This window comes from Hirundo rustica, chromosome 21, assembly GCF_015227805.2.
Source record: "Hirundo rustica isolate bHirRus1 chromosome 21, bHirRus1.pri.v3, whole genome shotgun sequence".
Taxonomy (NCBI): domain Eukaryota; kingdom Metazoa; phylum Chordata; class Aves; order Passeriformes; family Hirundinidae; genus Hirundo; species Hirundo rustica.
Window position 1 is genome coordinate 1,729,774 of NC_053470.1, and position 12,172 is coordinate 1,741,945.

The following is a 12,172-nucleotide window of genomic DNA, read 5'->3' on the forward strand; positions in this document are numbered from 1 at the left end:
GCTCCTCTGAATCTGCTTTTCCACACCAGGTGTAACACCCGTGACTGCAGGAATTGCCTGACTTTTCAAGTCACGGAGAGCTAGGCTGCTATTTTATTTTCTTTCCCTTTAGCAAAATAACAAACTGGCCTGAGCTTGGGACCAGCAGAAGGGAATAGCAAGGCTCATGCATAATTCAGTCCTCACTGGGGGGTTCTTTTCATCTCTTTTCTCCCTTTCATGTCTATATTGAGTGTGGCCAGGCCACGTGGGTGTTTCTGCTGGTGAAATTCACAACCACTCAAGAAATCTGACCCAAAAATGCCAAGTTTAGACCTCCAGAAGGAACAAAAAGGCTACATTAGAGCAGTTGGATGTGTGTGGTGAGAAGCGTGTGAGCAGCTCAGCCGGGCTGCTCAAACCTGTCACTTCAGGGAGCTTCTCCAGCGCTGCCAGGCTGTGCCAGGGAAGGGGACAGGCACAGGGATGGGGCTGGGACACAGCAGCCGTTCCCTGGGGATCAGCCCAGGCGTGTCGGGCACTGCCCAGGCACAGGAGCACGAGGAACTGTCCTTGGTGGGTGTGGGGACAGCCTGGCCAGCAGCAGCGACATCAGGACTGGCCCTTTGTCCTGCCTGACCTCCTAAATTCACAACCACTCAAGGAAACTGACCCAAAAATGCCAAGTTTAGGCCTCCCGAAGGAACAAAAAGGACAAAAAATCGGCAGTCACTGGAGTAATATAGGAACTTCAGGTTTCACTCGCTGCTTACGTTGCAGACAGTTCCTCTCCTTCCCCCTTCCTGAAGTTCAAGGCTCTGTGCTAACTGGAGTCTTTGTATGATAGAATATAATTTTTTTAAAAGTCACTGAGGAAAAAGTCTTCAGACGCTTCCTTGAGTTTTGTCAGTCGTTATTCCCACCAGGAATGGAACAGACAGGAAACAGCTCAATCCATTCCCACTTGTCCCAACAAACAATTCACCTGCATTGACCAAGGAGATGAAAAAATCTCCTTTTTTCCCTTCTTGCCAGGAGTTGCACCAGGCGCTGGAGGGTGAGCAGTCCCTCCATCCCACAGATCCTCCAGAGGCACCTCAAAGCTCCAGTTATCCCCGTGCCCAGCCCAGTCCAGCGGCTTTCCTGCCCAGCCAGTGCTGCCAGCAGCTCTGCTCACGCCGCCGGAGGCACCGGCTGCTCCCCTTTCCCAGGGAGAAACACCCCTGCCAGAGGTGGGAGCAAAGCTGGAAGTCCTCAGCCAGCTCCAGACTTCTCACTCATCCTCAGCCCATCCTTTAGCATGTTTTGAGTGAATGAACTCCAGTTATGCAAACAAGCGTTCGTGTGTGCCGCTCAAGGGGATGGATGAGGAGCGAGGTGAAGGCTTTCTGTGCAGGGTCCCTGCTGCAGTTCCTGTAATTCCATCTCCCTGCAGCCACCTCCAGCCCGGCTCTGCCGGAGTCAGACAGCTGAGAAGTTTTCCACCCACGTTTTCCACTCCTCATCCTCACCCACGGAGAGCTAACGAAGTGAAAGAGGAAGGATTGTTAACCAAAGCTCTCACGGGGGGAGGGATTAGACAAAGGAAAGAGAAAGCGAGGAATAACAAGAGATATTAATTCATGCTGGCTCCAGCTTAAAAAAGGTCTCGTTGCTCTGTCCTTACTACAAGATGTCTTCAAACACTCACGGTGTACGGCTGGGGAATGCTATTTGGCTGCTTCTAAAATAACTTATTTTTATCAGTTTGGGAACATTACATATGGATTTTATTGAACTAGTCCATCAGGAGTTTTCCCAGCAGCAAGCTCTATTTACTTGTCAGAGCTGTTCTTCAGAAATCAGTCATTTTATTCCTTTGCTTATTGAGTTTTAAACTTAGTTTATTCTTTCCTAGTAATTATTTATTAGCTAATAATCCTTCCTTGGGCTCGCAGTATTGGGTGGCCTTTGGGTTAAGCAGTAGGAAATGGAGTCCTCAATTGCAAATCCAACCCAGGCAATCCAGCCTGGGAGGTGTTTGGTATGCAGTGAACTCCCAGGATCCCATCCAGCTCCCACCAGGAAGATGTCTAGACACGACATGTCAATAATTTGTTATTAATTAGCCTCGTGCCAGCGCTGTCTGCACAGGAGCTGAGGGTGGGACAGCCGCTGTGGCTGCAGCGCGTTGGCAGCTGGGATTGTGCCACTGCTGCCCACAGGGACACTGCAAACTGCACATTTCCATGCTGCAGTCCATTGTTGGCATTTTCAGTGCAGAGACACAAAGCTTTAAGGCAGTTGCAGGTTTCACATCAATCACTGTTCAGCTCAGAGTGCTGCGCTTTGGGTTTTCTGAGAAGCAGCTGTGGGGTGAGCCCTGCCTTGATCGTGGAATCACAGAGGGGTTTGGGGTGTGGGGGACTCAGAGACCCTCCAGTGCCATGGCAGGGACACCTCCCACTGTCCCAGGCTGCTCCAGCCTGGCCTTGGGCAATGCCAGGGATCCAGGGGCAGCCACAGCTGCTCTGGGCACCCTGTGCCAGGGCCTCAACACCCTGCCAGGGAACAATTCCTGATTCCCAATCTCCCATCCATCCCTGTCCTCTGGCAGTGGGAGCCATTCCCTGTGTCCTGTCCTGCATCCCCTGTCCCCAGCCCCTCTCCAGCTCTCCTGGAGCCCCTTTAGGCCCTGCCAGGGGCTCTGAGCTCTCCCTGGATCCATCCCCTCTCCAGGTGAACATTCCCAGCTCTCCCAGCCTCGCTCCAGAGGGGCTCCAGCCCCGCAGCAGCTCTGGACTCCTCTGGACTCCCTCCAACATGTCTCAAGCTTTTCTACCCTGGCTCTGATTCCAGGAGTGGAAAATACTTCTCCAGGTGCATGGACTAAGCACACACAGGGATTATCCCCTCAGAATTTTTCCACTGTCCACTAAAGGTCCCCAGATTGTGGGATTGTGCCCCTACAGAGTGCAGCAGTTTGCACTGTTAATAATGGGAAAAGATCCCTGACTTTGGGTGCTCCGGTTCAAACCAGTTTTTCATTAGGGGTGGCATTTAGAAGAACAAAATCCTTATCCCAACCTGCCACTGTGACCAAGCACGCACGGATTTCAAATTTCACCGACCAAACCAACCAGGATTAGGTTGGTTTGACCACTGAGAACTTTATTTCAGATGATGGGGAGATAACTGGGCTCCCAGGCTCAGGGATTTGCCCAGGAGCACACAGCTGGAGTGAAAGGTTGATACAGAATGATTCCAAGGGATTCATCTTACATGAAAATCACTCAAAATCCTGAATTGCCAGCTCTGGGATCACATGTAGATCACTGCTGGATGCTGCTGGTTTAAAAGTCACAGTCTGGAGGGCTCTGGCAGGTGCCAGTTGTGGGCCAAGTCAGGAAATGCCTGATCTCTGGTGCTCAGGAGAGAAACGAGCTGGGATCCAAGTGCACAACGACAACTGGAGCATCCAAACAAGAAAATTACTTTCCCTCCACTTCTCAGTACTTTTTTCCCCCAAGAATTTGTTCCCAGATTGTTTCCCACTGTCATTTACCATCCTTTTCACCTTCATATCTAGACATGACTGAGATTAGCTCCAGTGAGGTCTCAGGACGGCTATTTGCTTTTTTTGGTTTTGTTTTCCCACTGCCCTGCCAGACTTTTCCTGAGTTATGGAGTTGGAGATGTCAGCATCTGTCTGTGTGTGTGCTCATGAGCATTTACCTCTGGGCCACCAAGCAGCTCGAGGCATTGCATCAGTGTTTAGAAGAGCCACAGTGTCACCCCTAACACTTTGGACATGTCCCAAAATGGATATTTTACGATTTTGCCTGGCTCTACGGCGTTATCCTCCACTTCCCAGCTAGAGCTGTCACTTAGGAAGACTAATTGCTGTTAAAAAGCTGTCCAAATGCATCCCCTTCTGTCCTCAGCACGTACATTTATATTGCCTTTTGCTCTTCCCAAACATGAAATCCTCAGATCCAGCAGCCATGAGGAGAAAGCTGCTGGTCCTGATTCAGCAGGAATTCCAAAGTGCTGCTCAGGGCTCTGAACATGTGCTCATTCCCAACCCATGGCACCGGGCCACTGCTCCAGGACCAGCACCAGGAGGAGGAGCAGGCTGCTTTTATAGCCAGGCTGATTTTATAGCCAAGGCAGAGCTATTTTCACATCATAAATCACTCAGGACTGCACAGCCCTTTCTGTGGTGGGCACCACGGGGAACTGGATTTGCTGCTCTCTTTTCTCACCCCTAAATTTGAGGGTTCCCCATTCTTGTGTTTGGTGCCCATGAAAACTAAAGGCTTTTCCACTCGGCCCTTACTCTGCTGCAAATGCTCACCATTAGAATGTCAAACACACATGGGATCAAAACCTTTGGAACTCATTTCCCTGCGGGATTTAAAGTGCCAGATCTCAGCCAATCTTAAATAACTCAGAAAATACGTCCCACACAGCTCTAGACACACTCATGGGGCAGCTTTAGGAGGGGTAAAGGAATGTCTTGTGCGAGTTTAGTTTAGGATATTAAAAAGAAAGTCCAGAGATGCTTCTGTGCACTTCAAAGAGCTCTCTGGAGATAAGGACAAAGGGCCAGAGGGTGTTGTAAGTTTTGATTCTCAGAGGCCTTAGAGAGGATGGCAAAGAGAGAGATATTTGTTCCAAATGTGAGGGCTCAGAGCTCCTCAGGTGAATGGCTGCAGGGCAAGCAGAGGAATCCTGCAAGAACAGCTCTGTCCTGCTGGCTCAGGCGCTGTTTTCCTGCTCACACTCCAAAGGAAGACAGGAATAATTAAAGGTCTGTGGATATTCCTGGGTGAGCCTGAGAGGCTGCACCAGGACAGGGACAGGGCACATGGCTGGTCCTCACCAATGGGAGCCTTGGGACCTGTAAGGAACACAAATCCCTCAGGACATGTTTGAGTTCAGCCCCAGGAGTAACAGAATCGCCTCCCTTCTCAATGTGGTGAAGCTCAGGACATTGCTCCTTCCTTCCCCACGGTCCTCCCTTTCTGCATTTCCTTACTGTTACAGCACTGGCAGCTTCTCCAGAGCTTCCTTCCTCCCTGAACGAGTCCTGTACAGCTCCAAGGAAGGGCTTTGGAATCAAGGGGGTCCCAGCCCTCCCTTCTCTGAGGGGAAAAGCAAAATTCTGCAATGTTCTTTGTACCACATCCAGAGGAATTGCCTGCAAATGAGAAGATTCCTCACCTAACCCATAGCTGAAAAGCAGGAAAGGGAATAGATGGATGTGGGATTGTGTTTGGATGGATCCTCCAGGCCCTTTGCTTCGGCTTTTTGCTTGATGTTGTCACACAAGACCTTGGAAGTTTCTCTATAAAAGAGCCCTGTTTTTCATGGGTAAGAGAGGGAAAACAAGAAGGGTAAGGTTTAGGAATGAGGAGGAAAGAGATGACAAGATGACAGGAGACAAAAACCAAATAGCAGACTTGTCTGGGACTTTCACCCATTATTAACTAGAAGCAACTTCCTGAACAGCTTTTCCAGCCTAGCACACACTCTGCAATGCTGCCCCACCCTCAGAGCCATTCCTGTTTTCTCTTTGTGGGCAGATCGTGAGCACCCTCACCACGGAGAACAGCAGCGCCTCGGGCATCTTTTACTGCGTGGCCTCCAACAAGGTGGGCGAGGAGGAGCGGAGCGTTGAGTTCTACGTGTCAGGTAAACAGCAGGAACCCCTCACCGCAGGCAGACGCTGCTGCTCCCGTTTCCCTGGAGTCTCAAGTGGCTGGTGGGTGCTGGCTCATGCTCCTGGCCATCGCTGTGCTTTGGAGAACTCCCAGCCCAGCCATCCCAGGCTCCTCGTCCCACACAGGGCGGGTCCAGCTGGGGGGGACATGTCCAGCCTCAGCCCCCAGGCCCCTTTGCCCTTTCCAGCTGCAGCCCCAAGCGCCTCTCTCTGTGCCTTAAAGCAACACCGGGGATGTTTGGGGGCTCTCCTCGGGAAACCTCTGGCAAAGCTGAGGCCTTTGTGGTGTTCCAGAGGCCTGGAGACTCTCCCTGAGTCAGAAGCAAGGTTGTTCTCCAAGGGAATCAGCAGGCACACAAAGGTGAGCAAGGCCAGGGTCCAGCCCAGTCCAGGGCTGGTGGCACTGTGGCACTGGAGCCCTGCCTGGCCACTGGCCTGTGCAGTGCCCTTTGTGCAGGGAAGAGGTTCTCCAAAGAACACAAATCCAAACAAATATCTGCCTAAGCTTTCAGCACAGGGATCCTTGAGGAGTGAGATCAAGATCCACATCATGCTTTCAGAAGAGTTGGCAGTTTAAAAAGAGAGCAGAGTCCAGGGACAGCCTCGTTCAGGTGCTTGCCCAGAACAAGCTGAAACGTTTCTGTGCTCACTTTCTGGATGAGTGGATGTTGGCTGGCAGGATTTGCATCAAAATATCGATTTTTAGAACCAAGAGTGCAGAAGTGTGTTAGAAAGTAGATATCTGATCCTCACTGCTTGGTTCCTTGCCCATGAGCAAGTTGGGATCTGATCTCCTGTGCCTCTCTTCCCTCCTGGGCTGCTTGACTCCGTTGCTCCAAAGGAATCCAGCACCTTTCAAATCCTTCTAGCCAAAAAAGGGCTCCCCAAACGCTGTTCCCATTGGTGTCACACTCAAACGCCAACAGAAAGATGCCATCCAACAATAATGAGGGAGGAGCCATGGAGGGGGAAGATCTCACCTCCATTAGAGGTGACAGGAGACAGGAGAGGCTTCCAGCCTCCAAAAAATACTTCCCAAAGCTCTAACTCTTATTTACTCAGGGAAATGCCCTTCAAGGTGCATTTTTGGCAGATACAGCTCAGATACAAGAGGTCCCCAAGACGTCCAAGGCAGGCTGAAGACCAGCTATTAATTTTACACCTCATGCTTTCCAAGTGTTGAGTGTCCTGCGGGGAATTCCGCCAGCTCTGTCTGGGTGGGTTATCCAAGCTCTTCACAGAACTGCCACACTTGGTGACTAAACCCAAAGAAATAAGCCACGAGTATAAGGTGAGATCCAAAGGGTTAGATCATCCCATGCACCTTGCACAACTCTGGTTTATTCTAATAATAAAGTTATGTAGGGGCTTTTTTTCCACCCACGGTGAGCTAATATTTCAGGGTTTTTTTAATTTTAAGCTCCATCCAGTGATGTTTTGAGACACAAGTGTTTTAATCATGCTGTTTGAATTAAGAAGGAAATGAATCACTGGGCAAAATTACTGACAGTGGCTGTGGTGGGAATGTTCCCACCCGAGCAGACCAGGAGGGGAACAGGGCTTGGCAAGACAGATTATTCCAGCATGTGGAGGGAAAACTGGGAGTCTGTTCTGGGGAAGAGGCAAATGCTGAGCGAGCATGACTGGCTTCTGGAAGTGCTGTATTTAAAAATAGTGGTGTTTATGGATTAGAAAGGAATGAAAACTTTCTAAAAGTGGCTGTCCTGGTACTAAACTAGGTCATGCAGCAGCAGTGAAACAGCAGCAGTGACCTGCTGTGGGCTTCCTGCACCGGGGGTCCTCTCTGAGCGCTGCTCCAGCAGGGCCAGGCTGTGGGGAGAGTTCTGCAGCTGGTCCTCACACCTGGAACAGCTGGAGCAGGCTCCAGGTTACTCTCCCCAGGAGTTTTCTCCTGTCTCAGTGTGGAGGGACAGCCTGTGAGGCTCCAGGCAGAGGAAGCCCAGCAGCACAGGGCTCTCAGACGGTCACTTTATGGTTTTGAGGAGGTTCATTCTGTGCAGGTGGAACCTGAGGGCTGAGCGGAAGGCTGGGGTAGAGCTTGAGAGCGCACGAGCAACACGTGGCACTTCGGAACATCTGGGAAAAGCATTTCACAGCTCTCTGCAAAGCAGCTAAAAGTGTGGCACCCCACAATCAATTCAGCAATTTGCTGATTTTAAAGACCTCTGCTCTCCTGTTATCTCCTACCAACAAACAAGCTGCTGCTCCCCGAGCTGCTTTCAGATCTTCTGGCTGAATTTGGCTTAACTCACTTCTCCCTGGTGAGGAATCTGAAGATGACACAGAGGCTGAACTCCCTCAAATCCCTGCTCCACTGGGGCAGGGTTGCCCAGTGATGTTTTCCTGGGGCAACACGGAGAACATCCATTTCCTGAGATGTTTTCCCTGGACATGGCAGTGTGTTCCAGGGACACTTCCTCAGGCGTTGTCCAGGCTACTCTCTGGGGATCACTTCAGTCTGATGTTTTCACCACCACCACCTTCATTTCAGAAGAATTAATTTATCCCTGTGGAATAATTATCAGCAACCATTTTGTTCTTCCACTGCAGAACCCCCACAAAAACTCCCACGGACACCAGAAATAGCACCGGAATCTATTTTTAAATCATTCCTCTGCCAGCAGAGTTCATTTCATGAAGGGTCACCAGGGTTTGGAGATCACTCAGAATCCAACCCTTATAAGGGGTCCAGAGTGATGAGAAATCTCATCATGCAGTGACAGCCCCTCCTGCAGAAGTCCTGACTGTCACTACTGTCCCTCTGCAGCCCTCTGCAGCCTCTCCTAAAGGGATTTATTCATTTTGCCTCACTCTTACTCCGGGATTTTTGTTTTGTGTCAATCCAATCAAGATCTGACCCTGCCTTTCCCACCACTGCTCTGCCTCCAGAGTTCCCACTGAAGCTTTGGGTGAGCCATCAGAAGTGTCACTGCCCACCTCCAGCTCCAAAGGACATTCCAAGCAGGCTGCAAACGCCCCAGGGCAGTGAGAAGCTGCCCTGGTGTCTCCTGCAGGGATTCTCTGCCACTGATAGGAGTTGTCATTTACCTCCTAATCTCTGCCATGCACCTTGGAAAGGGCAGCTCTACAGAGCAGCAGGTCCAGAGTAAATCAAATTCCAGCCTTTGTCTGACTGCACCACATTCAGCAAAGTGGGATCCCACCCATCTGAAAACTTGGAATGTCCTGCGAATATAAATGAATTATGATAAGAATAACAAATAATAACCAAAGCCCTTTTTTCAAGGGTTTATCTGATTGCCAAAACAACTGAGAAAAATGGAGTTAAAGATTTGTACCCAAAAGAAAATATTGCATTTCCAGCAGGAGATAAAAATCTGCTCTCAGAGAGCAGAACAATGGATGAGCTGGGCTGTTCTGGGATTTTGTGCCACTCCAAACTGCTCATTCCCGAGGTGTTGACAGGATTCCTGACAAGCACCACTGTTCCAGATTGAGGGGCTCCCCCTTCCCTCCGTCCCTTTTCCGACACCAACCCCCCCTGCCAGGCCCAGGGCTGGAACTTGGGTAAGAGCAGAAGTTTTGAATTTACACAGATTATTGTGCAAAGCACAGGAAATGAAAAACAATTAATTCCTTGTAAATACAAACGGAGCCAGCATTGCCTTTGATTTATGCTGCCTTTTTACCTCCCCCCAATGGCTCCTTTCCCTCTTTTGCCACGGGATCCCGCACGATGGAGAGGGAAATTCGCAGCTACTACGCTGCAACACAACACCAAAGACAAATGTTGGGTGACTGCTGATAAAAGGGAAAAGGCCCCGTGGTGAATTATTTTAGCCAACTTATTAGGAGCCTTCTAAAACACAGTGTCTGTTCAGAGAAAGGAAGTTAATCACTGCTCAGGTTCAGGATTATGTAAGCAAAGCTGTCTCAGAGATGAACTGACTTGAAATGTGCTCTCCAGGCTGCACTCATTCCCCTGATAATCCAGGTGGGAGGAGAAAACCGAGAGGAGAGCGTGAAACGATAGAGCAGAGCAACTTCATTTTTCCTCTCTTTTGCCTTCCACGGCAATGAAAATCAATGAATATTCTATTGGAGCTGAAAGAGCTGCTTGAAAGGCAAACAAGATGGGAGAGAACAGCACAGGTTCCGGCTAAAAATATTCAAAATGCTAAATAAAAAATGTCAGGAGAAGGAATGATAAGAAAAACAAGCCAGGCCTCTGCTCCCAGAATGTTAAGTTGGTAGGAAAAAAAAAAAAAAAAAAAAAAAAAAAAAAAAAAAAAAAAAAAAAAAAAAAAAAAAAAAACTGGCAGCTTTCAAGTCCAGCAAAAAGGCAAAACTATGGAGCATCCTTCAAAACTCAGGGTTTGGGAATGGACACAATCTCATTCATTGGGAATTTGCTCCGAAATGCTGAGCCCAGGCTGTGCCATGCCCAAGGCAGTCTTACCCCAAGGGATGCAGCACTTGCTCCACGTTTTGGCTGGAGAGATTCAGGAGATGTGAAATGCTGCCCGAGCCACAACCCAGTGTTTTCACTGGCTCCCAGTTTTCCCATTTAGAGAGGTTTTTGGCCTCACACATTCCCCCCGTGCTGATAAGCAGGACTGGGGTATGTTGGAAGCGCAGGACATCGGGAGTGAGCAGTGGATGTGTCACACAAGGCAGCCTGAGCACACAGCTGGCACCGAGAGAGAGCAACTGAGCCTGACAGCACCCTGCAGAGAGCAAACTGCAATTCCAGCACAGGGAAAGGAGAGAAAAACAATTTCCACAGCTGTGGCCTGAGGGGGTCTCTTCTCTTTTTGGGTCTTTTGTGAAGTATTTCTGGTGCCAGTCTTTAAAAACCATGAAGCAAAAGCTCATGGGCTCTACTCCAGATGACTCGGGAAGAAGAGAGACATTTAATCATATCTGAAAGCTCCTCCAGGGCTCTGTATTTTCTGGAATGTGTGGTTTATTAGAAGGCAGGTTGGTTATTTCAGCAGCCTCACTATTTCAGCTGTAGCTTCTGCAAGAACGTTTTGCAGTGGGAGCCCCTGGCCAAATTCCAGGTGGAATCTGCAGATGGCAAGCGCAGTGCACACTTGTTCTGCTTGAACTCCCGGCCCTCTCAAAGTCCCACCCAGCTCATCCTGGCTTGAGGAAGCGTCTCCCCAACAGCTGGGCACTGAGTCATCTCTCAGATTTAGGGCAAACCTGTTCCTGGTCAGCAGTGGCGCAGAGTGAGCCTGTCCCTGGTGACATTGATAAGAGGTTCCTCATAACTCTCAGCTGCCTGGGGATCCTGACCCAACAGACAGCAGAGTAACTCCAGATCACTGTGGTTATCCATGAACTTCCATTCAGGTGGATGGATCCCTAAAATTAACAAAATCCAAAGGCAGTAAAGTATCTTCCAGCCCCAATTTCCTTGCAGGTCTCTGGCAGGATTTGGCCTTCCACTCAGTTTTTCTTGTTTTCAAATGGATTCAGTTTGCCACTTCAGGAAAACTGATTTTTTTTTTTTTTTTTTTTTTTTTTCTGGAGTGAAAAGTTACTAAAAATATGGCAAGAAACATCTCACTCTTTCATGGCTAGGTTGGAGTCATGACTCAGAGCGTTTCTCTGCTAAATATGAGGACTTAGACACCATTAGATCAGTTAATCCATCAGTGATCAAGTAAATATCCAGCACTCACATGGGATGAAAATAAATAAATATTGGCACAGCTGGAATAAGAGAGAGTTTGAGGAGACTGTTCAGTGGGGAAGAAGGTGTAGCTCCTGAGGGATGGAAATGGCTTTCTTTATCCCTCTGTAATTAATACTTTCCAGCCCTGATTGCAGAGAGGGAAGAGCTCACAAACACATTTATCTACTTGGCTAGAAACAGCTCCTGATTAAACTCTCTCAGTCCATTAACTCCTTCTGTTTATAAGGTTTCAATTCATTACTTGGAGATGGGATGATTTAGAACGCTGAGGGCTGGACTAGCACAGGTTAGCACTGGGCAGTGAGAGGAACTTTCACTTCCCTAATTCCCAGCTCCAGCACCTGCTTCCACATTTCCACGTGCCTCATTCAACTTGGCTTGTTCCATTACTGCTGGAAATTTGACCCCAAGCAGCAGCCAGGCAGCCAAAGATCATCTCAGCTGGGATTTAATTCCAAACACCTTTTCCTTTTCCCCTAGACGTGCCCTCTGGGTTGCAAACATCCCCCCAGGTCACAGCCATCGTGGGGAATGACGTCCAGCTGACCTGCCGGGCCTCCAAGTACATCTACACCCACCTGGCCTGGTACTACCCCTCCTCAGAGCCAGCTCCCGGCCACTCTGTGGTCAGGAAAATGGACAAATACTCCATCTCCTTGACCCTGCTCATCCCCAACGTCACCAAGGAGCAGAGTGGCCTCTACAAGTGCCGAGCCCAGAACCAGCACAACAGCACGGACACGCTGGAGCAGCACAGCCAGCTCCTGGTCAGAGGTACGTGCCAGGGGACAGTGGCACTGGGA

At 49.5% G+C, this 12,172-nt stretch overlaps 1 protein-coding gene across 2 annotated transcripts in view; it reads left to right on the plus strand.

The window, feature by feature from the left end:
• Positions 1 to 12,172, plus strand: part of LOC120762132 (vascular endothelial growth factor receptor kdr-like) — a 133,123-nt gene that overhangs the window by 82,035 nt on the left and 38,916 nt on the right. For both annotated transcript variants that reach the window (XM_040084219.2, XM_040084220.2), the window contains exons 12-13: positions 5,547 to 5,655; positions 11,850 to 12,143. In XM_040084219.2, the coding sequence (XP_039940153.1) occupies positions 5,547 to 5,655; positions 11,850 to 12,143 (403 nt within the window). The remainder of the gene's footprint in view (positions 1 to 5,546; positions 5,656 to 11,849; positions 12,144 to 12,172) is intronic.